Below are 24,472 nucleotides of genomic sequence, written 5' to 3'. Positions count from 1 at the left end.
TTAAAAACTGATGTTTGGTGTAAATGTCTTCATTTCCTCCAGGCTTAACGGTTTTGGGGTTTCAGTCTTTGCCAGTAAGCCCTGTAGTTACAAGTGGAGAACATCCCATGGACACTTAATAGGATGATGGAGATGAGCTCTCTTCGCTTTCTCCTTCTTCACCCCCTTCCCTTATGAGAGGAAAGCATTGTCTTAATGGGCTTATGCTCTTAGAGTAGCAGCATCAGCTAGATATGCCTTTGCTTCTTTTTCCTAAATTCACTTTAGTTCCACGATAACATATAGAAGATTTTTATATTCAAATGCTTTTAGCTTTAGAAAAGGGTTGCATAGATAGTACATAGAGGGTTCCCATGTACTTTTCACCCAGCTCCCTTTAGTGTTCACATTTTCGATAGCTATAGTATAGTTATCAAAACAGAGAAAATAACATTGGTACAGTTTGGAGTTCCTGCTGAGGCACAGTGGGTTAAGAATCCAACTGCAGCACCTTGGCTTGCTGCGGTGGCTCAGGTTTGATCCCCACCAGCACAGTGGGTTAAAGGATCCAGTGTTGTTACATAGGATTCAATCCCTGACCTGGGAACTTCCATGTGCTGTGGGTGTAGCCATAAAAAAAAACAAACCCAAAAAATTGGTACAATTCTATTCAGTGTATTCCAATTTTATTCAGCTCTCATCAGTTTTTCCACTGTTAATATAAAGATGTCTTCTGGTTTTTTCTCATTCTTCTGGTCTCAACCTAAATGGTATCTTCTCTGAGAAGCCACCTCTAAATATTGTAAATAAATTAAGTTCCTCCCCCAACCCCTGCACAATTACTCTCCTACGCAACTCCCTGTTTTTTCCCTTCAGTGTGTCTGTGGCTTTGTATTGACTTGTTTGCTTTTGTGCTGTATGCTAACCTCCATTAGCATGTAAGTTCCTTCCTATTGGGACCAAGTCTGTCCCCATTGTGGCCCCACTGCTCTGCACATTGCCTGTCACACATTAAGTAGATGTCTAATGAGGATTTGAAAGAATAGATCAACACAGTGAGCTTATTTTGTAAATCTGACAGGGTCTATAATTTTGTCTCAGTGGTATTTTTATTTTAGCTCTATTGGAAAGGGTAATCTCCTTTTTCTGTGTCCCAAACTGGTTCTAACCCACAAGTTTTCATAGTTTTTTTTTTTTTAATTAAGGAACTTTTTTGGTCTTAAGACTTAGCATAAAGCATTACTAAGCATAAAGCATCGAGTGAATAAAATGGTGTGGTAATGAAGTTAGAACCTGGTTTTAACCCCTTATTTCTTTGACTCCCTAGCTTCATAACCTTGAGAAAGGTAACTTTCCCTTTCTTTCTTTCTTTCTTTCTTTCTTTCTTTCTTTCTTTCTTTCTTTCTTTCTTTCTTTCCTTCCTTCCTTCCTTCCTTCCTTCCTTCCTTCCTTCCTTCCTTCCTTCCTTCTTCTTTCTTTCTTTCTTTCTTTCTTTCTTTCTTTCTTTCTTTCTTTCTTTCTTTCTTTCTTTTGCTTTTTAGGGCTGTAGGTGCAGCATATGGAAGTTTCCAGGCTAGGAGTCGAATTGGAGCTATAGCTGCTGGCTTACACCACAGCCATGGCAACGCAGGATCCAAACCGCATCTGCAACCTGCGCTGCAGCTCACGGCAACACTGGATCCCTGACCCACTGATCGAGGCCAGGGATCAGACCCACATCTCCACGGATACTAGTTGGGTTCATTACCCCTGAGCCAAGACAGGAACTCCTAGGTAACCTTTTTAAACCTTAGTTTTCCCGTTTGTAAAACCTAGTAAAGCATTGGATCTACTTTATAGAGTTGTGAGGTTTAAGTGGCACAATGGATGTCACATGCAAGATACATGCCTGGTACATGCAACAAGTGGTCGGGATTCTTGACATTATTTTCAGATTTTCACATCTCATTGAATGCCATTAGTATTCAACCAGCGCCAATGCCTCATAATTACTGAAGGCTTACCATGCATCTGGAGGGGTCAAGGGAGCAAGACGTACATTGTCTCTGCCTCCGCAGGACTGGCAGGCTGGGGACACACTGTAAATGCCAGTCGGGGGCAGACATTGGCTTAATCGGTGCTCTGTGCTCCTGTTTTCCCTACCCTTAGCCAACTCCTCTATGAGTTCTACACCTGCATCCCCCCTGTGAAACTCCAGAAGCAGAAAGTCCAGTCCATGAATGAGATAGTCCAGAGCAACCTCTTTAAAAAGCAAGGTGAGTACAAAGCATCCTGGCTGGTTGGGGCGCCAGAAACCCCCTGTGCTCCTCACATGCTGCCCAGTTACCAGAGGTATCTTCTCCAGCAACTCCCTGAATAAAGGAGAAAAGTGAAAAGTAGCTAACAACTTAGATAGAAGAAACTAAACTCACTTTAGGAAAACATAGGTTGTGTTGTTTTTCCTAAGAAAGTGTAATGAGAGGCTAAATTTGGAGTCATTTTGCTGTGAGATTTTTTTATTCTTCATGGCTTATACTGGAGAGGAAGTAGGTAAATTTCTGATCCCATCACAGAAGAACCTGTGGTTCCAGTTTTCAGGTGTGTTTGCTTCCAGGGACATTCACTGTATCAGCAACCAAATGCACACATACTGTGTATTTTCCCCTGGGCTTTTATTATTACTGTTACAGACATAGCAACATATTGTACAAGTGCCCTAGACTTTGCCTGTCTTCACTTAATGGCATTTCCTGGAGAGCAGGGAATGACAGTGGATTTGGGCAGCAGTTGTGGTTAGAGCTTCTGCTCATCCGCACTGATCTCTAGTAACCACCAGTCCGGACCGGCACCCTGTGGACAAGAGCCTTGGGGTTCCCTATTTTTGAGGCCAGTGAGCTAGATGGCCACACAAGCTTTAGCTGTGAGCAGATAGGACTCAGATGTCAATAGTCATCACTTCCTAACATCCCTCCTCTCTGTGAGGTTGAAAAAAATGCCTTTTGAGGATCAGCTTCATTTTCTGTACCTTCAGACCAGCCCTTTCCAATTTTAAATTTCTCTCTGTCCATACTGGTGTCTGGTGATACAATAAGAAGCAAACTGTGCTGGAATCCAGAAGTCTTAGAAAGCAGAGGATCAGTCATCACTCAACCAGGATTTGTTCAGAGTGAAGCTTGACTATTGATGGAAATTGCTTAGTAATCACAGGAAGATTCAGGAACCACTTCTCTGTACAGATTTCCCCTCCCCTAATGCCTGGTTAACACGGAGCATCCAGAACTGCTGTGTGAACCCCATCCCTTAGAGTTAAGGGTAGGAGAAGGGCATGGGAAGAAAAGTGTTTTGTGATTTTATATTCATGCCAGTAGTTTTCTGACCATTTAGACAGTTGTGTGACAACACATTAGTGCGGTGCAAATAGAGTTTGTATATGCAAAGTGGTTTGTGTAAGGTGGTTTGCGAAAGGTGATCAGAAACTAATCCTGGTAAGTCTTGTTGCATTCTTGTATTAGTATTTTTTTTTTTTTAAGTGAGCCTTCCTCGGTTTTCACGTTCTGATTTCCGTGTCAGAATGATTTGCCCTCACTCTGAAAGCTTTGAAATATGCCTACCCCTTCCTGCCCTGGCAGTCTCTTCCCGGCTTTCAGGTGGTGTCACTGTAGAGATGAATTGGGTCCCATCCTCAGGATGTAGCAAGGACAACTCTGGCTGCACAGGCAGCAGAGAGCAGGGCTACCTGGCTCCCTTTCGCTGTGCAGAGCTGCTGTTCTCGTCAGGGGCTCAGCTGAGCATTGAGGCCAGATGGAGTGTTGGCACGGTCCTGCATTGGCCATGTGGTGTCAGTTCCAACCTGGTGGAAGTCGGAGTAATTCCTTTACTGAAGTCATATCCCCTGGGCTGATGGCGGCCCCCGAGGGGGGAGCATAATCACAGGGCAGGCTGGACAGCTGCTGCTCACCAGTCCCGCTGTGTCTCTGAGTTTCAGATTCAGTAAAAACCCTCTAATTAGGCCAGCCCCCATGTTGTACACAGTTACAAAAGAAATGCAGAATTCTTACCTTTACATATGTACAGAGACTAGAAGTAGGCAAACAGGGAGCGCTTTGAGGACCCATTTTAAAGAGACTGCAGTGTATAATTAGTCTCTCCACCCCTGGTTCACATGTGAAAGCAGCGTGCTCTCATTCCCAGTGTAAAAGGAGCTCCTCTCCCTCTGTTTATTTGCTAAGTGAACCCTCTTCCCAAAATAACCCCAAAGGGGAACTTCAGCTCAGCCCTCTCCTCAAGTCCTCAAGTTCCAAATGAACGCCAGCCGAATTCATCCGCGTACACTTACTGCGTGTTTATGGCTCCTGGGCGAGGTCTCCTTTGTACCCTGACGTAAGCTGAGTTTGATTCCTTGGTCAGGGCTGAGCTATAATGAAATCCCTCCTGTTGTTCTCCCTGTGGAGTGTCCAGGGCCTCAGGGCCGTGGTTTGCTTTGAGCCCACGCTCATTTACCTGCCAGATGTGCAAATGGCCTGGAGCATTGTCAGTGCCATTAGCTTGTACTCACAGCCTTGAACACTTGTACTGACATCAAGCAGAGGAGCCAGAAGGCTTTTAAGCACGTTCTGAAATGTTGGCAGACTATCCTATTGGCCTGTCTTCAGTAGGATCCTGGGGAGAAGGTGGAGAAGGTTTACTGGTTAAGGGCACTAGTTCTTGGGTTGGATTCCTGGTTCAGCCGCTTATCAGCTGGGCGACCATGGGTAGTATATTTAACCTCTCTGATCCTCAGTAAGCTTATCTGTAAAATGGAGAAAATAATAGCAATGTCTGTCTTTGAAGGTTGTTGTGTGGGCTGATGAGACAAACAGTGCCTTTAAAGTGCTTATCAAAGCAATAGTCTATCCCATACTAAGTGATCCCTGTTAATTACTGATGTTATGGTTATTACTTCTGCTGCTCCCTTCATTTTCCCAACTTCGCTCCTAACCTTCAGATGCCTTGCAATAAAGGCACCCCTTCGCAGTTGATAGTCGCACATCATCCTAAGCCAAGCTTCCCTGTTTTTTGGAAGCTATGTGTTTTTTCCCCACGATCCAAAAAACACAGGTCTTAATAAACAACAGGGCCTTTGGTCTGTATGCGCTTCCTATTCCAGCTTTGAAAGGCTCTTCCAATTTTTATTTCATTTCCCTAGAGTGTTTTTGTACAGGATTTGTACATGTGTACCTAGAGATCAGGGTCAGGGTCAGGGTGAGACATTTGTGGTGCCTCATTGTTTTCCTTCCTGCAGCCCTCAACATAGTTACATAGTTTGAGACACTTGACAGCCACTCTGTGATGGTTTGCTCCTTGGAGTTCTTTTATAGTGGCAAACCATGCAACTGACAAGGACTTAATCTCCAAAATGTATAAAACAATTTATACAGATTAACAGCAAAAAACCAAACAATCCAATTGAAAAATGGGCAGAAGACCTAAATAGACATTTCTCCAAAGCAGACATACACATGGCCAGAGGCACATGAAAAAATGCTCAACATCACTAATTATTAGAGAAAAGCAAATCAAAACTACAGTGAGGTATCACCTCCCACTGGTCAGAATGGCCATCATTAATAAGTCTACAAATAACAAATGCTGGAGAGGGTTTAGAGAAAAGGGAACCCTTCTACACTGTTGGTGGAAATGTAAATTGGTATAAGCACTATGGAAAACAGAATGGAGATACCTCAGAAAACTAAATATAGAACTACCACATGATCCAGCAATCCCACTCCTAGGGATGTATCCAGACAAAATTTTCATTCAAAAAGATACATGCACCCCTATGTTCATTCTAGCACTATTCACAATAGTAAAGACATGGATACAACCTAAAAGTCCATTGACAGATAAATGAATTAAGATGGTGTGGCTCATATACATAATGGAATACTACTCAACCATAAAAAGAACAAAGTAATGCCATTTGCAGGAACATGGATGCAACTAGAGATTCTCATACTAAGTGAAGTAATTCAGAAAGAGAAAGACAAATACCATGTGATACCACTTATATCTAGAATCTAACATATGGCTCAAACGAACCTATCTACAGAAAAGAAACAAACTCATGGACATGGAGAACAGACTTGTGGTTGCTAGGGGGGAGGGGAAGGGAGTGAGATGGACTAGGAGTTTGGGGTCAGTAGATACACACTACTGCATTTGGAGTGGATAGGCAATGAGGTCCTGCTGTATAGCAGAGGGAACTATATCTAGTCACTTGCTATGGAACATGATGGAGGATAATGTGAGAAAAAGAATGTATATGTATGCATGACTGGGTCACTTTGCTGTACAGCAGAAGTTGACGGAACATTGTAAATCAACTATAATAAAATGTAGAAAATTAAAAAAAACATACACACACACATTCTTTAGTTCTTCCTTCTTTCATGAAGGCAACTGCCTCCATTAGCCTCAAATTTGACTTGACCTGTGATCCTGAGTAAATTACTTAATCCTTCTAAGTCTCCATTTCCTCGTCTGTAAAGTGGGCATAACCACAGAATGAGTGTCTCTGGGCTGTTGCGCAGACTCAGTGACCCACTGCGACTTGCTGGCCTGGGGTTTGAGGGAGTTAGGGGTGTGTAGGACTTCAGGGGTCAGCAAGAGGAGAAGCGGAGAATCTCTGGAGACTCATTTCCTGTTTTCTCCACCCCAAGCTCAGACTTCCCCCGTGGCGAGGATGGGAGGAAGGATGAATAGGTCTGCCCTGAGAAAGCTCTGAGGGGAGTCTGCGAGGAAACCAAACCTTCTGTGCCTTAGGAACAGATTTGTCTCTGTGAGAACCTAATCTCTAAGTAATGTGTCTTTTTAGTCGGATGCTAATCAGATGTGCCATCTGGTTCAGTGTAAACTGCTGGCGGATCCACATTGCTCACTTTTCTCAACTTGCAAAACAAACAAAGAGGGAGAGAGAATGAGAGAGGGAGAGGGGCAGAGACAAACAGAGAGACAGAGACAGACAGAGAGAGAGAGATCTGACAGAGATCTGGAAACTCTTCCAATGTTTATTTTCAGCTAGTGGAATTTTCTTGGGAAATTTCCTATTATCAAGATGTAGTTTCTGGAGTTCCTGCTTGTGGCTCAGTGGCTTAAGAACCCAGCATCGTGTCCATGAGGATGCAGGTTTGATCCCTGACCTTGCTCATTGTGTTCAGGATGCGGCATTGCTTCAAGCTGCTGCATAGGTCACAGATACTGCTTGGACCGGTGTTGCTGTGGATGAGGCCAGCAGCTGCAGTTCTGATTCGACCCCTAGCCTGGGAGCCTCCATATGCTGCGGGTGCAAAAAGAAAAAAAAATGTGTAGTTTCCTTCTTTTCCCCTCTTCTTATCTGGTGCCCACAGCTCTGGAGCTCCTGGGACCTCAGTTCGCAGTGAGCTGGGCTTCTGTGGTGGGAGGGGTCGAAGACAACAGTGTCCAGTACTGTAGAAGATTTATCTTTGCTAATCATCACATGATTGCAACATGGGGCTGCAACAGAGAAAGTCTTCTCACTGTAACAGTTACTCCTTTGCTGGGTGAACTTGTATAACATCTAGGAGCCTCTAGGTTTTCACATCTAGAAAATGTAAGTAGGAAAGTTGCCATTAGAAAGAATATAAACTTTTGGTTTAGGAAACCCTTGTTTCTGATCCTGGCTTGATCATTTCCTTTGAACAAGTAACCTCTTTGAGCTTGGTTTCTTTAGCTACAAAAGTGGGATAATGCATGTAAAACAACTAGCTGAGAGGCCAACACAGTTGCTGCTCATTTAAAGACATCTATTGTATCTACTGTATAGCTAATAACCACAAGAATAATAATTACATCAACAGCATCTTAAAGATAGAGACATATTAGTAAATGCCAGCCATATATTACGTACTATATTGGACAGAAACGATATTAAATCTTTAGAAAAATCCAATTACATAGCTATAATTATTCCCATCTTACATATGGAAAGATCAGGGCCTAGAAAGTCAAGGAACTTTCATCTCATTGAGAACAAAGGTTGTACCATGTACTAGAATTATTAGTGTATTGGACTGTGTGATTCTGGGATATCAAATCAATCTCCAAATATCAATGGTTTAACAATGTAAGGTTTCTTTCTTTGTTGTGCAAAGTCTGATGAAGGTCATGAAGGTCGTATGCCTTCTGTGCTTTGTCAAGCCACGCCAGCATGGCCTCTCAGCAGCAGGGAAGCACAACCACTCTCAGCCTGAAAGTGACACCCAGAGAGTCCACCCACAGTCCATTGGCCAGAACCCATCACATATTCCCAAGCTACTTGCAAGGGAATCTGAGAAGTGAAGGGAAACACAAGGAGTATTTTGCTAACTGCCTTTGCTACTCACAGGTAGCAGTGATAGAGCTGGATTTGGAACACAAGTCATTGAATAACAAAACCCATCTTCTTTCCACTATACCATGCTTTGTTCTTAAGAGGAATAAGAAAGAAAATAATGTTTATTTCCTTGTTGAAAAGGCTTTCTTCTCCATATTTGAAAAAAAATGCCTTACTGTTCCCCCTGAGAGATTTTTCCTTCCTTCCTCACTCCCTGTCCCTATTCCAAATGCTGGGCAACTCTGACAGCTGTTACAGGGACCTTTGCCTGAGAGATGGGACTCCTGATGCTAGCGGTTGCTGTGTCACTGCAGGTTTTGAAAGCACAGCTTTCCTGCCGTGGGAAGCTGTGTAAGCGGGCTGCCCGGGGCTTGGGCTGTCTGCATCAGGCTGGCTGCTAAGACTGTTGGGAAGGAAATGGCAGGAAAGGAGCAAGTCCTCTTCCTCCCAGGACATGTGCTGGCCTCTCGGCTGGCTCCCCATCTCTCCTGGCCCTGTGCATGCCCCTCCACAATTCTTTTCTTGGTGAATACTGCCCGGAAGACCTTCTACTGCCTCCCCACTCCCTTCCCCCACCTCGACACGCTAACTAGTAACTCCTGTTCATCCCTTTAAGGCCCTCACCAGATGTCAAGTGTGCAGGGAGTCCTCCTTTGAAATCTCAGGCATGTCAGCTCTGCTGCAGACCAGGTTCTGGGAGGAAGTGACGATAAAAACCACTGCCAGTTAGCGAATTTCTGCACCACACTCAATGTGTAAAGACAATGAAGCTTCCTGTTTCTGTTTGTTTTTAATCTAACCCTCTTTTGGAGTCTCTACTTCATTTTGAACAGTGACAAATTAAAATTTTCAATTCATATTATCTCGTGGCTTCCGATTTAACCAGTCTGATTCAAAATATTTCCCCCTCCCTCTCCAAAATGGGGTCTGGAACCAGGTCCCAGGGACCCGATTAGGAAAGGGAAGAGACTTTGCTTTTGCCTTATCCCACAACCCATCTTAAATGTCTCTCTTTGGGGCTTTAGCTCAAGAGGGGATGGACACACATGTCCTGTGGCTTCAGGTCTCAACCCCAGGGAAAGTTGGCCTCTCGCCTTTCTGCTCTATCATGGCTTCTGTTCTAAGGAAGCCTTTCTCATCGCTCTTTCCTGGGGCTATAAAAATGGAATGGCTGCCAGGGTTCCTGACTAATGGGGGACCAGGTGATGGTACAGAGTTGTACATTCAAAATATCATCTTGGGAGTTCCCGTTGTGGCTCAGTGGAAATGAATCTGACTAGTATCCATGAGCACACAGGTTTGATCCCTGGCCTCGCTCAGTAGATCCAGCATTGCTGTGAGCTGTGGTATAGGGTGCAGATGTGGTTTGGATCTTGCACTGCTATGGCTGTGACTTAGGCTGGTGGCTCCAATTCGACTCCTAGCCTGGGAACCTCCATATGCCGTGGGTATGGCCCTAAAAAAAGACAAAAAAAAAAAAAAAAAAAAAAAGCAAAAAACAAAAAACCCAAAACAAACAAACAAAAAATATCATCCTGGATTCTCAAAACACTTATAACAAGGTGTAGAACCCATGAGAGAGAGATTTCTCAAGGCTCAGGTGCACCTAGGGAGTTTGCTGCAATTGCAGAATTCTGGACCCTATCCAAAAATTTGGCCACTGGAAGTCCCTGGTATCAGCCCTTCCAAGAGGATTCTGAGGCAGGTGGCCCCCTCACTAACCCTCTCTAGTTGCAAGCAAGGCTCCCAGAGCCTGAGTAGGAGAAGAGGAGCAATGCAGGCAGAGAGCAGCAGCTCCCCCAGTGCATAGAGCAGACCTCACCAGGTTACTTGGCATTTCATTGTCTGTTTATGTGACTGTCTGTGTGGATGGAGTGAATGCCTTATGGAGAAGAGATGTATATTTTTTCTTTATGTGCTCAATCTGCTTAGGGTCTTACTGATGTCTGCTCTCAGAAACTAGTCTGTGGACCCTGACTAGTAAAATAAACCATTAATCAGTGGCCAATGTCCCTTAAAAAAAAAAAGGAAAAGGGAAGATGGGGCCTCAGTTGTTCAGAACCGAAGTTGTCATAGTACTTGATTCATACTGCAGCCCGTCATTGGTCCCCACAGGGCCCCCTTTTCTTGGTTATTTTTAATAATATAGTTTGTTTTTAGTTTGTTCTTTTTAATAACAACATTTAGTTTGCTATTTTTAATAATAAATTAAATACCTTGGCACTCACCACCCAGAACAAAAACTAGAAATTTAACAATCAACTGCATATAACCATGTGTCTCTTTTCCCACCTAAAATAACCCATTCTTGAACCTTTTGTTAATCATTTTGCTGCTTTCCTTTTAATGGAGTTATCATTGCATCTCTCTCTCTTGCTACATATATATGTATTCGTAGTGTTTTGGGGTTTTGAACTTTATAAAAATGATATTGAACTGTGAGTAATTTGGGGGAACTTACTTTTTTCACTTAATGTTATGCCAAGATTCATTTATATTACAGGTTGCTGGCGTTCATTGTTTTGACAAGTGTAGAAAATTCTATTGTATGAGTAAACCATAGTTTATTCACTCATGCTTTCAATTTTAGGCACTTGGTTGTTTCAGCTTTTTTTTAAATTGTAGTCATTGCTGCTAAGAATGTTGTTGTGTCTCTTGTCAATATTCAAGAGTGTCTTTGGGGCATATAACTAATAGTAGATTTGCTTGTTCATGGGGGAATCTGAATATTCAACTTTAGGAGAAACTGCTAAACTGTTTCCAAAGGTGGGTGCACTAATTTACTGTCCCATCAGTAATGCACAAGAGATTCCATGGGTCACATTCTCTTCAACACTTGATACCGTCCCATTTTTAAAATTCTTGCCAATAAAATGGATGTGAACTATACCAGCCCTACCTTAATTTATAGTTTCTTGATTACCAATGACCCTGAAAGTCTTATGCTTCTTTGCCACTTGTGTTTCATGTCTGTGGTATGTCTGTCCATGTCTTTTGTCCATTTTTTTCTTTTGGGTTGGTTGTATTTCTCTTATTGACCCACAGGATATTTTATATATTCTTCCTACTCATCTTTTGCTGATTGTAGGTATTATGAATAGTGCTCTCCCCATTTGTACCTTGTCTTTTCATTTTATTTAAGATGTTTTTTTCATTTCTTACTCTTAATACAAATTTATCAATCACTTTAATAATCAGATCCTTTTATGTCATCTTTAAGAAACCTTTTTCAATCCTTAAGTCTGAAAGATTTTCAATTTTTTTTTTTAACTAAGAATTCCATAGTTTTGGTTTTGATACACAAGTCTGCAGTCAATCTATAGAGTTTGTTTTATACATGGTGTGAGGTAGGAGTCTGGTTTTGTCTTTTTTGCGTTTGCCCACTCATTGTTCCCAGTTTCAAGTGATGGACAGTCTCGCCTTTCGTCATGTCAGCATCATTTTGCATTTCCAGGACATTTCTCTTCCCTGGAGACTGGAAGTAGGATTACTACAGCCTGGATTCAATCCCTGGCCCACAGTGTGCAGGTTCTCTGTGCTATTACCAGTTGAGAGTGGAAGGGTAGGAAGGTGGAAAGGATAACCTCTCCGTTCCAAGTCAAGCCCCAAATTAGGTTCCTGTGTTATGTTAGCATCCTGGGAATTATGTGTCAGGACACAGCACTTCTGCAGCTTGCATCTTCTCCTTGGTGAAAAAAATGATACAGTTTCTTCAAAAGATCATTTTTTCTTAACAGCAATAAATGTCTTGGGCCCACAGGGCAAACTTCTTGTAGTTCTTTTGTGTATCTGATAGAAAGAACACTGGATAGAAAGGAAGGAGACCTAAGTAATAGCAACAACAATAGTGTCAGCAGGAGCAACTGTAGATGACATTGAGTGCTTGTTATACACCAAGCACTGTGCCAAACGCTAATGGATATTATCACATTTCCTGCACCGTTGTGTGATCCTCTGTAGAAAAACTATAAAATCATGAGACTGAGCAAGATTTTCTAGACGCTACCAACAGGAACATCTGTGATTTTAAAAATCACTCTCTGAGTACAGTGATAATACTACTGACTCTTTCTAATACCATTTGGTGCCTAAAAACCCCTCCTCCCATGTTTTGCCCCCAACACTTCTAAATGCCTGAGCTGGGAGTGAGGAATGAGGCTATGTCATCGAAGGTGAAACGGATGCAAGGAAATTGCAGGATGCCCTCAAGGGCATGCAGTGAGGCTCGGAACCCTGGAAAAGGTAAAAGGATTTATGTACTGGAGCCAATTCATTTTCTTCGAGAAAAAGCTTTTGAGTTTTGAGAACCTAAGATGTTTCTCCTCGGAGCACTTGGAGGCATCAAAGATCTTCAAATAGGGGTTTTCCCCTCCCACCTGCGGTGTTACAAAGCCACCTCCAGCTCCAAAATGTCTCTTCTACGCTTGGAGAGCTAAGAAGGGGCTATTCCTCACATTGCTTCCCTTTTCGGTGTGACGGATCACAGAATTCAGTCTCAGAAAGAAACCTTCAGATCCGGAATCGGAGAACACAGTGATTTAATAGGCTGCAGAACAAATCCAAGAGAGATTTATTAAAGTGTCCTCTTTTTTTTTCTCTGAAGTAAAAACAAAAAACAAACAAACAAAAAACCTGGCATACAATCAAAGAAAAGAATCCCTCCTGAACCTCCCAAAATATCTTAGAATAGCAGTTTTTAATGATATTATGAAATACAATTTAATTGGGGGTGAAGGGTGGGACAGAGAATCCCAGATCACTTCTTTAATGGCAATCCAAATCAACTCTTCTGCAATTAAAAAAATTTGCCTCATTAAAACTGGAGAACAGCAAAATCAGGCTGTTCTCATACTTTTCGATCCATGTTGCATGGACTCTTCCCCCCCAATTTTGGGATGATTCTTTGTATAAGTGGAAACACACATAATGAGGCAGTTTATATAAATCTTTAGAAGGTTCGTTTATGCCAAATTTTTTTTTCATTGTGAAATTTCAGTTATAGATGGTTTGAAGTAGTGTGAGGCTGGTTTTAGAATGTTCTGAGACTTATATGTTGACCTTTTTGAGTTTGAATTTGCTGATTTTTTCTCCACATCTTCCTAGAATAGGAGAAAGTTTCACTGAGACCATGATATGGTTGAATTGAAAACCAGCTGCAGATTCATTTCAAGTCAAGTAATGTTTATTGAAAATGAAAAAAAAAAATGGAGCAACACTGTACTGTGGGAGAAGCGTTAGAAAAACAGTAATAAACAGTTGTATGGTCCCCATTTATTTAACCATTATTTTGAGCCAGGCTATGCTAAGATTTTTCATATATTTTCACGTTTCATTATCATGACATCCCTCTAAAGTGTAGGTATTGATACTCCCAATTTACAGGTGAGGAAACTGAAGGTTTAAAAGGTTGGGAAACTTGCCAAGAGTCATAGACCAAGTAGCATGGCAGGACCAGGATTCCAAATGGGTCCTGCTTGATTTACACGCACACTCTCTAAACTGTTGCACAATAGAGCATCTGGAACAGAAGGGTTCCTGTCCCCACAGGGAGCTTACAATTGGAAGACATTCACTCATTATTATGGACAATAGCACTCGTCTTACGCATCTTTATAATTCTAGTGCTAATACCAGTAACTAGCATTATTGAAAATAATCTCCTAAAAGAAGAATCTTTGTAGTATATTGATTACCTTGGTCTTTAAGCCAGAAAAGGAGAATAATTCATCTCCCTAAGACCCAAGGAAGAAGCTCCAGCTCCACCATCAGTACCTAAAGCAGAAAAGACTTACCCGAAAGATCTTCAAACGTGAGCACACTCAGGCCATGAAGGTGATAGAAATGAAGGAGGCAGGGTGATGGTTATTATGTCATTGAATCGAAAACCTAGTCATGTGTGTGTTTGTGTATGTATTTATTGTCATCTCCGGTTATGCTTTTTACAGCAGATTTTCCATTTTCCTAGTAAACATATGAGAACTTTTACTTCACAGAAAGATGTGATTCCCTTCATTTGTTTCCCAAAACACAGTGCCGTTGGTCTGTTACTCATTTCTCTACCTTTGATAGAGACAAGTATGCAGACAAATATTTCTCTACTACTAAGGAAACAAGAGCGGAAATGATCAACCCATAGTCAGCTCGGAGTGGGGAGCGAAAGCGGTGGTGAGAACTGGGCTGGAGTCCATGTCATGAGTATGTAGGACAACTGTGCATCAGTGCCAGCTGATTGTTACTGTATCAATATGTGGCCTTCATGCCACCCAATCCTCTGGATTTTTTTTTGAGAGGGAAGTCCCCTACATTTTTTTTTAAAGTTTTATTGAAGTATAGTTAATGTACAAGGTTGTGATAATTTCTGCTGTACAACAAAGTGACCCAGTCATAGATATACATATCCATTCTCTCTCAAATTCTTTTCCCACATAGATTATCACCAAATGGTTTTTTTAAGCAATATTTTCAGGCTGAATCAAACCTGCATATGGACCTGGCAGGGAAGCCCCTGGTGTAAATTTATAATTTATAGTTTTATATAATTTATAGGGTTTTAAAAAATTCATTTTAAAGTTAGAGTGTTATTTACAAATAATCCCACAAGAATGACTCTTGTCAGAATGCAGTGAGAATAATGCTTTGGAATGTGGGGGCGGGAAGAAGTTGCAAGTCAGCTGAACTTGGAAGAAGTGACCGTGGTCTCGGCCCTCTCCAGAGAATAGTCCTCATGGAGACCTTGTCGTGGCAGAGGGGGAGCATTGTCTCACTGCAGACCACTGCCTCTCAAGCCTCAAGAATTCAGGGCTCTTCCTCACCTGTCACACTCCCTTGCCAGTAAGGGCCTTGGATCAGGCATGCTCCCTGGCATGCTGGCCCAGTGTGGGAAAAAATGATATTTGTCGTTCATAGCAATGAATAGTATCAAAATATTGTGTTTTTGCAGAATAGTTGAGAATAAATAAAAACATCTCGGATCTCACCATTTAGGGGTAACAATTGGTATTCTTCCTCTCTTTTGTATCCTGTATTACATATGATTGGGATAATGTTTTACCAGGTGTGTAATCTGCTTCTTTTGCTAAGAATTATTAGGAATATTTTCCCATATGCCATTTTTAAGGACTTTCATTGGACTCTATTATATAGATAGGCTGTAACTGACTTCACTATTTTCCTATTTAGGGAAATTTGGGTTTCTTTAATTTTATTAGACAAATTTAGAGGAGTTCATTGTCTTCATAGACAAATTGTCATCCTCAGTGTTCATTATTTCTTTACTGCTGAGCATGAATCTTACCCAGTTTTCCAGGCTTGTCAAGGACTTTGACTCTCCTTTTTTCCTCCCCTTTAAACACACACACACACACTCACTCACACACAGGACTTTTCTTCCTCTTTACGTCATAGGCTCAGCATAGAGCAGACCATATTGTCCTCTCTTAAAGAGCTGGCATGGCACATTCCAATTTGGGAGGGACCTGTTTTTCTAGCTCCACTGTCATGCTTAGTGGTGGGGCGTGTGTCTGTGTGTGGACATCCTCTGCAATACTGGGCACTTGAGTGCAACCACACTGAGAGCCCTCATCAGCCCTGTGCAGCCAAAGTGGATTTGTTAAGTGTGACACCCTCCAGGCTGGAGTGGCCACCCCAGAGGAACCAGACACCAGAGCAAAGAGGGAAGCCAATTATCCAAAAGCAAATGAGGCTCTAATTATGGCTTTAGCTAAAGAGGGTAAAATTATTTGAGGCGAGACATCTCATTTCTGAAGTAGGCACAACCCAGAAAAATTGTTCAGAACAAAGGCCTGGATCAAGTCCTGATCTTGCTGCCTTCACCAAGACATTTCACTTCCGGGACCATCTGTTCCTCATCTGTCCGAGGGGAACGATCTAGGATGCTTACCTCATTGATCTACTGTGAGCATCTCATGGGAGGATGCCTGTGAGAGGCTGGGTGAGGTCTCACATTTTGTGAGTGGTCATAGAGCGTTACGGTCACCGTCAGGAAGTAGTATTGCTGTTGTTTGTCATCATCTGAAAGTGGAACAGAATGTGAAACCGAAGCTCTGGAGACCTGAATTCTCAGCTCCACAGTTTTCTGTTTGCTCCAACTGAGAAGTGAATCCACCTCTAAGGCTTTATTTTCCTTGTCTCTCAAATGAGAAGCTTGGGTTTGGAGTTACATCAGGTCCCCTTCACTGGGAGACTGGTGGACCTGCATGTGCTGAGAACTCCATATCATCCTCTTCCCGGAGCCTCATGGCGACTGTATCTGACAGGTGCTGTAACCCTCTCTTTTCCTGCAGGTGCTGAAGTTGAGGCTTAGGCAGCCGGGATTCAACCCCAGGCTCCTAACGTCCCTTCTGTACTTAATCGTCTGTGTGTCCAGCACTTGCTGTAGGGCCTCGTAATTTAGCTTGTGCTCACACGTATTTGTAGGCTTCACTCCAGGCTTCTGAACCTCGAGGACTGTGGTGAGGCTGAGGGCTGTGCTCACACTGTATCCTTCTCCCTTTTATGCAATCCTCCCAAAATTGCAGGCACGAAAGTCCAGAAGGAGACTCTTGTCAGACTTTGGGGCCAGCTCCTGACACCTCAGCTCTATTTAATATAAATGAGGCCGATGGATACTTGCTCAACTTGGCTAGTGGGTTGTTTTGTGAGTCACCCAAAGGACCGTATATACGCATATGCATTAAACAACTTAGCACACTGGGTAGAGCAAATGTCAGAGCTGGAATGGACGTCAGCAACCAGCTGCCCAGAGATGGTCAGACGCGGCAATTCAGAGAACCTCTGAAGAGGGTTCACCCTAGCGTGGACAGCAAGCTGGCCAAGCTCCCCCTGCATCTAGCAGAATAGCAGCTCTCTCCCTCTCCTGCCCTGCTCTTTTATTCCCCTCCCTCTTCCCTTTCTCTCTCTCTCTCTACCCTCCAACCTCTCTTTCTAGCCTAGACAATTTGACATAAACCAAATTTCCAGATCTAAAGGAATCTCTGGAAAATTGACCTGACTTGGATGAGGATTGCTGACAGTGGAGGAGGTAGGAGGCTGAGCATGTGTGGGGACAGGGGACACGTGGGGACTCTATACATTCTTTTCAGTTTGGCTGTGAACTAAAAACGGCTCTAAAACACCAAGTGTGTTTTTAAAATGGTAAAAAGTCAGTGAACACACACCCACAAATGGATCGATCTGCCCTCCCACCATCAGTTTTGCAGAGAGTGCAGGAAACAGCCCTGGAAGGTCAAGTGTTTCCTCCAAGGCCAGTTAATTGTCCGCATTCCAGTCATATCCTTGGAAGTGTGACTCTAGTGCAGTAGGGTCCTTTTTCTTTCTGGTTCAAGGATGCACATCTGTGCTTCAGGGAGGTGGCGAGGGGATTAATTCATTTTCATTGCCCATGCTCGTGGTGAGGCCAGTGGTTGGGGGACTTCTTTGTTGTTGCTGGTTCTCGGGTATCACTGCCCGCAGCAAACCCCTGTGAGCCGGCTGATTTCCAGGGCTACCACTGAAGGAACCTCAAAATAACTCAATGGTGATTCAGGCTGCACTGTCCACCGGCTCCCAGCTATGCAGGTCTAACCATCTCCCTGTCTGTGTCTCTGACCCTGTCTCCATCATTGCCTTGCACCCTACCCCCCACATCTGCTTTAAATCTGCTGCCTTCACCCCATCCTAGAGAAACCCCACCCTGCCCTCTCTCCTCTTTTGAAGCCTGCTTCGGGCATTAACTGATTTTCAGGACAGCTCTCCTTTGCCTGTTGCCTCGGGCTCTGGATGTGAGGTGGGGTGATATGGCCCACAGAGAGAGCTTGGGCTGTGGAAATTCATCCTATGGCATCTCCCTCCCAGAGAGAGCTACAGCCACTTTTCTTTCTGGGCCATCTAAGAAGCAGGCACACCTTTCCAAGGGGACCGTGATTTTTTTTTCTCGGACCCTGGCACAGTGTAATCTCATTTGAAGGAAGTATATTCCCCTACTAATGTGGCTTTGGCCTCGATCCTTTTGGACTAGCTGACCCTGCCATTATTGTGCTAAGAAGCCTTTGGCTCTTCCCCCTGCCCCCCAGCTTGAGCTCATTTTGTTCTGACAGTTGCCACTCTGGCCTGGTTTGCAACTGATTCTGCTATCCAAAAGGGACCAATTCAGCTCTGATTAAATCTTTAAATTTTAAGCACTGCCCCCCTATAATAGAAGCATGTTTTTTGTTTTTGTTTTTTTTTCCTTTAAATATGTGTTGGGTCATTCTAACACACTTGGACCTGCTGAAGTCTTTGCCGGTTCTCCCAGACTGATGGGAAAGCTGTCAACTCCTCCTCCGTGGATGATGAGGGAAAAGAATTTGGCACCCAGTATAGGACCTCTGGGCCTCTTATGATGGCAGCTTCTAGCCAGGTGGGGGGTTCTTCCCAGTTCACACTTGGTTTATCACAAGTCAAACAAATGCATTGAGACCCACATATTCTGGATCTGGGAGGCTCTCCTCCTTCTGATGCTTTTCAGAGATTTCCTTGTGTTGGCACAGTACCACCTTCCTGAGTTCAGGTAAAGAGCATTTTCTCTGTATTCCAAATACTTGGCACTGAGCAGATGCACAATAAGTGTTTAAAAGATGAGGGGACCTTAATTGTAGAAAGGTAACTTAGTCTATTGGAGGAAACACTGTACGAAGAGTTGGAAGATTTCAGCTCTAGTCCAGGAAAGCTACTAACAAGCTGCGTGACCTTGGACAAACCACTTAACCTCTCTGGGCTCCACTTCTCATGGGTACCATTAGATAGTTGGATCTCAAAGATCCTGTCCATCTCTAGTGAGTTGGTATTGCTAGAAAAGCATAGAAAAAGAGGCAGCAACTTCAAGTAAGATAAGCAGTGCATGAAAAACATTTCGTTATCCTGGAGTTTTGAGGGCGCTAGTGTCAGCTTGACATGAAAGTCACGGAAGGACTCCTTGTGTTCAGGTGTCTCCGGGGCACTGTATTGTCCACACAGGCCATAGTGAATCCATGGTGTGTCATTGAGAGGTTTGTCTGAACTGCTTCTGTGTCTCCTGGCGGGAGGGACCTGGGACTCCACCAGTCTTCTGAGCTGTTGGACAGGGGGCAGCAGTTGGGACAGTAGAGCCCCTCTTGCTCTATTGGATTTTTTTCTCCATGCAGATATGTCTGTGGATCTGAAAAAATTGCTTTGCATCAGCTTGCCCCTGCCAGTGTCTAGATTTGCCAGAACCTATGCATGTAGCAAGATGCTTTATTTGCTTTGGTTTGGTTTATGGGGATTCTGAACTCCCCTCTGGTTACAGCTGCAGGTTTAAAAATCAATTACAGTCCAGGTAGCAAGAGGTTCACTGCAGTGCTCTGCTGTCTGTTTGAAGTCTGTGTTGAGAAATCAAGCAGGTCCCAGTTACCTCTCAGGAAAATTTGCAGTGTTTCAGAGGCTTACAGCGAGTTGTAAATCTTGATAGATGATGGGTCCAGCCTGTGAACAGCAAAATGGTTTGTACTGTGGTTCAGCAGATAAAGGAGAAAGTAATTCTCTGAACATGAGATGTGTGGCTCCCTCTTCCTTATTCATCAGTAAATCTGGGCCACATACATCAAGAGACAGACCCTGGGGTTTGCAGAATGGAGCAGGAGAGATGGCTTTCTTACTCTTGTTCCCCGGAGAGGGAGCAACTCCAGCGTCCAGGCTCCTGCCCTGTGGCCAGGCTTCTTACAGTCTTTTACTCTCCATGCCTAAACCTGCTAAAGCTGCTCCTTTCTCCCTCTCCTGCCACCCTAGGGGAGAACACTGGGGAGCCCTCCACCGCTTCTTTCTCCTGGTTGGTCCTGGGAAATAGGGACATCCTCAGAGGGCACCGCTGTGGAGCTGCAGCTTTCCCCTGAGGGTCAGGACAGGAGGAGTGGTGCCTTGGAGCAAAGCCAGGTCCTCAACCACCATTCCAGGCTCCAGTTCTCAGCTGTGTTCTGGTTTTTGCTCTGCCCGTGCTTCCCTAGGGGAGTTCGTCCACCCCGGGGCTCAATCCCATCTCCATGCTTTCTACCCCCAGCTGTAATCTTTAGTCCAGGTCTTTGCTTTCCCCTTAACACCCTGCATCTTTAAATGTCTCCCCGACATCTCAAATTCCATACAGGATAGCTGGGCCAGCTTTTTAACAAAGAGAAGCAATGTTTAGAACAGGTTTTCCAATTCAGTAACTGTTTATTGATCCTCTGCTACAAACAAAGCATTGGATAGCCATTTAGAAACTACAATGTTGGCAAAAATACGGGGATGTCCTTAAGGAGTTTGCCTTCATTTGCAAAATGAGGCACTCTTCGCTAAAAGGCAGGGTGAATATGCTTGAGCAGAGATACAAGCTGGGCGCCATGGACGTCAGAAGAGAGCTAGGTGATCAAATCTTTCTTGTTGTTTATAGCATCTAAAAAACTATTTAAAAAAACACAAGAAACCTAAGTGAGCTTCAGATGTGTGAATGTTTAGTCTTTCTCAATTTATGAAACTAGATTTTGGTAATCTTTGATTTTTTTCATGATTTGACTTTGGCCCCAGATGTGTTTAGGATGATCTCCTCACCGAAGACCTGTTGAGATCTGGAGAGATATTGTGGGGTTTCATAATCTCGGAATTATATCCATCAGTGACTTTGGAAAAGTTTCATCACTTCTTGGGTTCTCAGTTTCTTTACATGTAAAATGGGGATAAATCATAGGATTGATGTGAATATTACATGAAATTATCCTTAGCCCAGTTCTTGGATGGTAGACAATGTTCCATAAATGGTAGCTTAAACTTAATATTAAGTATAATTATTATTTTCATTAATTCTTCATTTATAATTATTATATTCACTTTTACCATTTATCACCTCAGAGTTGGCACCAAAGTAGAGTATTAAAAATAAAATGTTGCTTAAATTGATTTTTATAGCTATCAAGACAGCAAAAAAAAAAAAAAAAAAAAAAAACAACCTGTGAGAAAGAGGATAAACATAGGTACTACCACAATTATCATAATAGTTACTTTGCATAATTTCTTGTGGGAACCTTACAAAGTGGGTTGTCATTCCTTTATGGTTGGAGAAACTTGCTTAACTTTACCAGATCTTGTTAATGAGCAAGCTTACAGTTATTTAGCTGGTTTTTAACTATTGATCTGGTTTTTAACTATTGAAGGTTCCCTTCGGTCAACCTTTAGTAAAGCTGATATTTTGATTCAGCACCCTTTTTTACTCACCTGGCCTATGCCACCACTTGGCCTAGGCAGATGATTAGGCAATGGTTCCTAAGGCCATTTTAAAGGCAGTGCTTTGCCCCCCTCGTTTCCAAAGCTGAGGGATGTGCCGGTAAACATCCTGGACAGTAAGCTTCTGTTGTGCTTGAATTGCAGTCGATTTTATCGATTCTTTTTTCCAACACAACAACTTCAAAAGGCTTTTTTGCCCCAAAGTAGCTGATCTTTTCAAATATTTGCTATTTCTTCCTGGTAAGACTTGCAGATAATAGGATAAATGCAATTAACAACCAGATATTTTAGATGATGAAGAAATATTCTAGGACATGTTTAAGGTCTCATAAAATGCAGATGCATAAAGTTGAGTGTCTCCTTGAAGACACTATTCAATCCAGTCTCCTCATTTTATAGGCAAAGGAAATGGGTCCAAAGACTGGATATGACCTGCTCAAGGTCGTACCACAAAGATGGGAAGCCAGGGACACCGATTGTGGTTTCTTTCCTTCTGCTTGTGTTCCTCAAAGTGTGATATAGACCACTATATGCAAAATTATTTTCCTTGGCATGAGGGATAATTTTAGGCATGCACAGACAAAGGCATGTGACCAGAAGCAGAAGATCATTCATTTCTCTCAACTCCCTTTCAATCTTTCTGATTATGTCAGGGACTGTATACTTTTGCTGTTTTGTCTTTAATCTTTCTCTGCTAATCTCCTTTGATGGCAAAGAGGGAGCAGACCTCAGATTTAAGTGCCTCTTAGAATTGAATACAAGTGTTTTGTTTTCATAGTATTGATTGTTACCTTCCATCAATGGCAAGCAATACTGGTTTTCCATTTGAAGTAGCAAAATTTATCTTTTAAAATAATGTAAGCAGATTAGAATGAATCTATTTTATTAAAAAATGTTAAACAATAGTATAGGCTTTAAATTTATGAGGAGTACATGGTAGGTTTCACATTGTCAAAAATAATGGTTAACTAAAGATTGGAAAGTATTTGATTCTGCCTTTTAGAATGCCCTAAGCCTTTTTTTTTTTATCTTTGAGGATAGATGTGGCTGAATCCCAGTTTCCTTTTTATTCATGCCATACCTTTTTAACATAGTAGCCAGAAAAACAATTATTAGATTGAAAAGGAGAACATAAAAACTACCCATATACCAGAAATATGCTGAAGACCTCATTACTGGCAAATTTCCTACAAGCCAGAAGATTGGGTTAGTAGCCAATTTAGTTTCAGTATGTACGTATTTTTGCGTAGATTTTAAATTATAACCTGTATGCTACTGCATTTGTTGAGAACAGAAACTGGTTTTATTTTTCAGGAATGAATGCTCTATTATAAGATTCTATTTAAGACCTCATTGTAGTCTTGTTTCCCCCTTCTAAGAAGATCTTTAATTTCTGATTATCTTGCTTATTAAATAAGAGGGTGTGAAAGAAAGAACAAGGTGGAAAAGTGCAATTTATCCAAGATTTCCCCACTCTTATCACATTTCAAAGGTTAGAATGTATGGGATGAATGGAATAGAAATATTAAAGTTACAAATGGAGTATTGCTAACTTTCTCTTACCTGTCATTTGCCTGTACGAAGTGAACACATGGAGAGAAAGATGGACTAGGTTCCACTATTTGGATGATTTTTCCATTATCTTTAACAACTAATCTTCCAGTATTGCCTATTTTTTTTTTTCCTGTTCCCAGAAGCAAAAGTTCCTGATTCTATAATTTAGTTACCCAGAGATGCTAGGGTTCTGAAGACCAGTTACTGCTAATCTGACATGAGCTAGCTTTTTATGAATACACAGAAAACTTATTTATGTCTCTTCATGCTGTGGGCCTCCTTCTACTGGCCATGACATGTGTTTTTTTTTTTTTTTGTGGAATGCTCCTTCAGTGGAAAATTTGTTCTCGTTTAGAGGAAACTGGAAAAAAAAAAGGAAGGTGGAGTCAACTTCTGATGACTTATGAGCAGTTAGAGTCAAATGTTTGAGAAATGGGCTTCTGAATCAGCAGAGATTTTACAGAATGACTGGGAGAACTGCATACAGATAGGTAGTGTACAGAGATGCCAAGGAATAATGCTACTTCTATTAGGGCTAATAAAAAGACTGCGTTGCTAAATTCAGGGCTAGGAAGGTTAATGATGATACATTCTTTTTTAGTATCAAAGATTAACATGATAACTTGCATATTAAAGTTAATTCAGACACACTGCTAATGGAGGAGGCATCCAAAATTAATTTCTACAGCACCTCATAAATTATGATCACTCTTTCTCCCCTGCCTGATGCTCTTTGTCTTGGCAAGAAATGCGTGCATACTTAGAGCAGGTGCATTTCAGTTTGCAATGGGACTTCTTGGGCCCCCGGGGAATTTGGAGAGCTTGGGGTGTGTTCCCTTCCATCCTTAATCACTGCCCGTCTTCTGCTGGGTGTTCCCCTAATGGTGTGGCTGGTGTGTGTGCACTTCATTGCCAGCCAGGTTGTTTCTTGGCAAGGATTTTGATTTTAATAGTTAATGAGGCAATGGAACTGAGCCGAGATGAGAAGAGGGTCGAAGGTGGAAGAATGAGAGAGAGGAAGAAAGAGCTGCTCTCTTTTCATGCAGGACATTCTCCATGTAGAGTTGGGGACAGCATCTTTGGGTCACTGCTGTCTTGAGCCCTCTAGAGGACCGATGCTCAGCTCTCACAGAACCCAAGCCCAGTCTTTTTAAAAGCACAGCCTCTGGAGTTTGAATGCCTGTGTGTGAGACTCGGGACAGCTCCTCGGGCAATTTGCTTGACTTTGCCTCCAGCCTCACTGTGTACACCTGCCAAACAAGGAAAATAATAATACCTACCTGATAGTAATGTACATTTTTAATTTTGGTATAATTTACATATAGTGAAATGCACAAATCTGAA

At 42.5% G+C, this 24,472-nt stretch overlaps 1 protein-coding gene across 4 annotated transcripts in view; it reads left to right on the top strand.

Annotated features, from left to right (window-relative positions):
- Positions 1 to 24,472, top strand: part of DOCK2 (dedicator of cytokinesis 2) — a 405,461-nt gene that overhangs the window by 110,119 nt on the left and 270,870 nt on the right. For all 4 annotated transcript variants that reach the window (XM_021076635.1, XM_021076633.1, XM_021076634.1 and 1 more), the window contains exon 25: positions 2,128 to 2,234. In XM_021076635.1, coding sequence (XP_020932294.1) covers positions 2,128 to 2,234 — 107 coding nt within the window. The remainder of the gene's footprint in view (positions 1 to 2,127; positions 2,235 to 24,472) is intronic.

Source organism: Sus scrofa, chromosome 16, assembly GCF_000003025.6.
Source record: "Sus scrofa isolate TJ Tabasco breed Duroc chromosome 16, Sscrofa11.1, whole genome shotgun sequence".
In the NCBI taxonomy this organism is placed as follows: domain Eukaryota; kingdom Metazoa; phylum Chordata; class Mammalia; order Artiodactyla; family Suidae; genus Sus; species Sus scrofa.
Note: the sequence above shows the minus strand (reverse complement) of the source record. Positions and strands in the feature narration are given on the sequence as shown.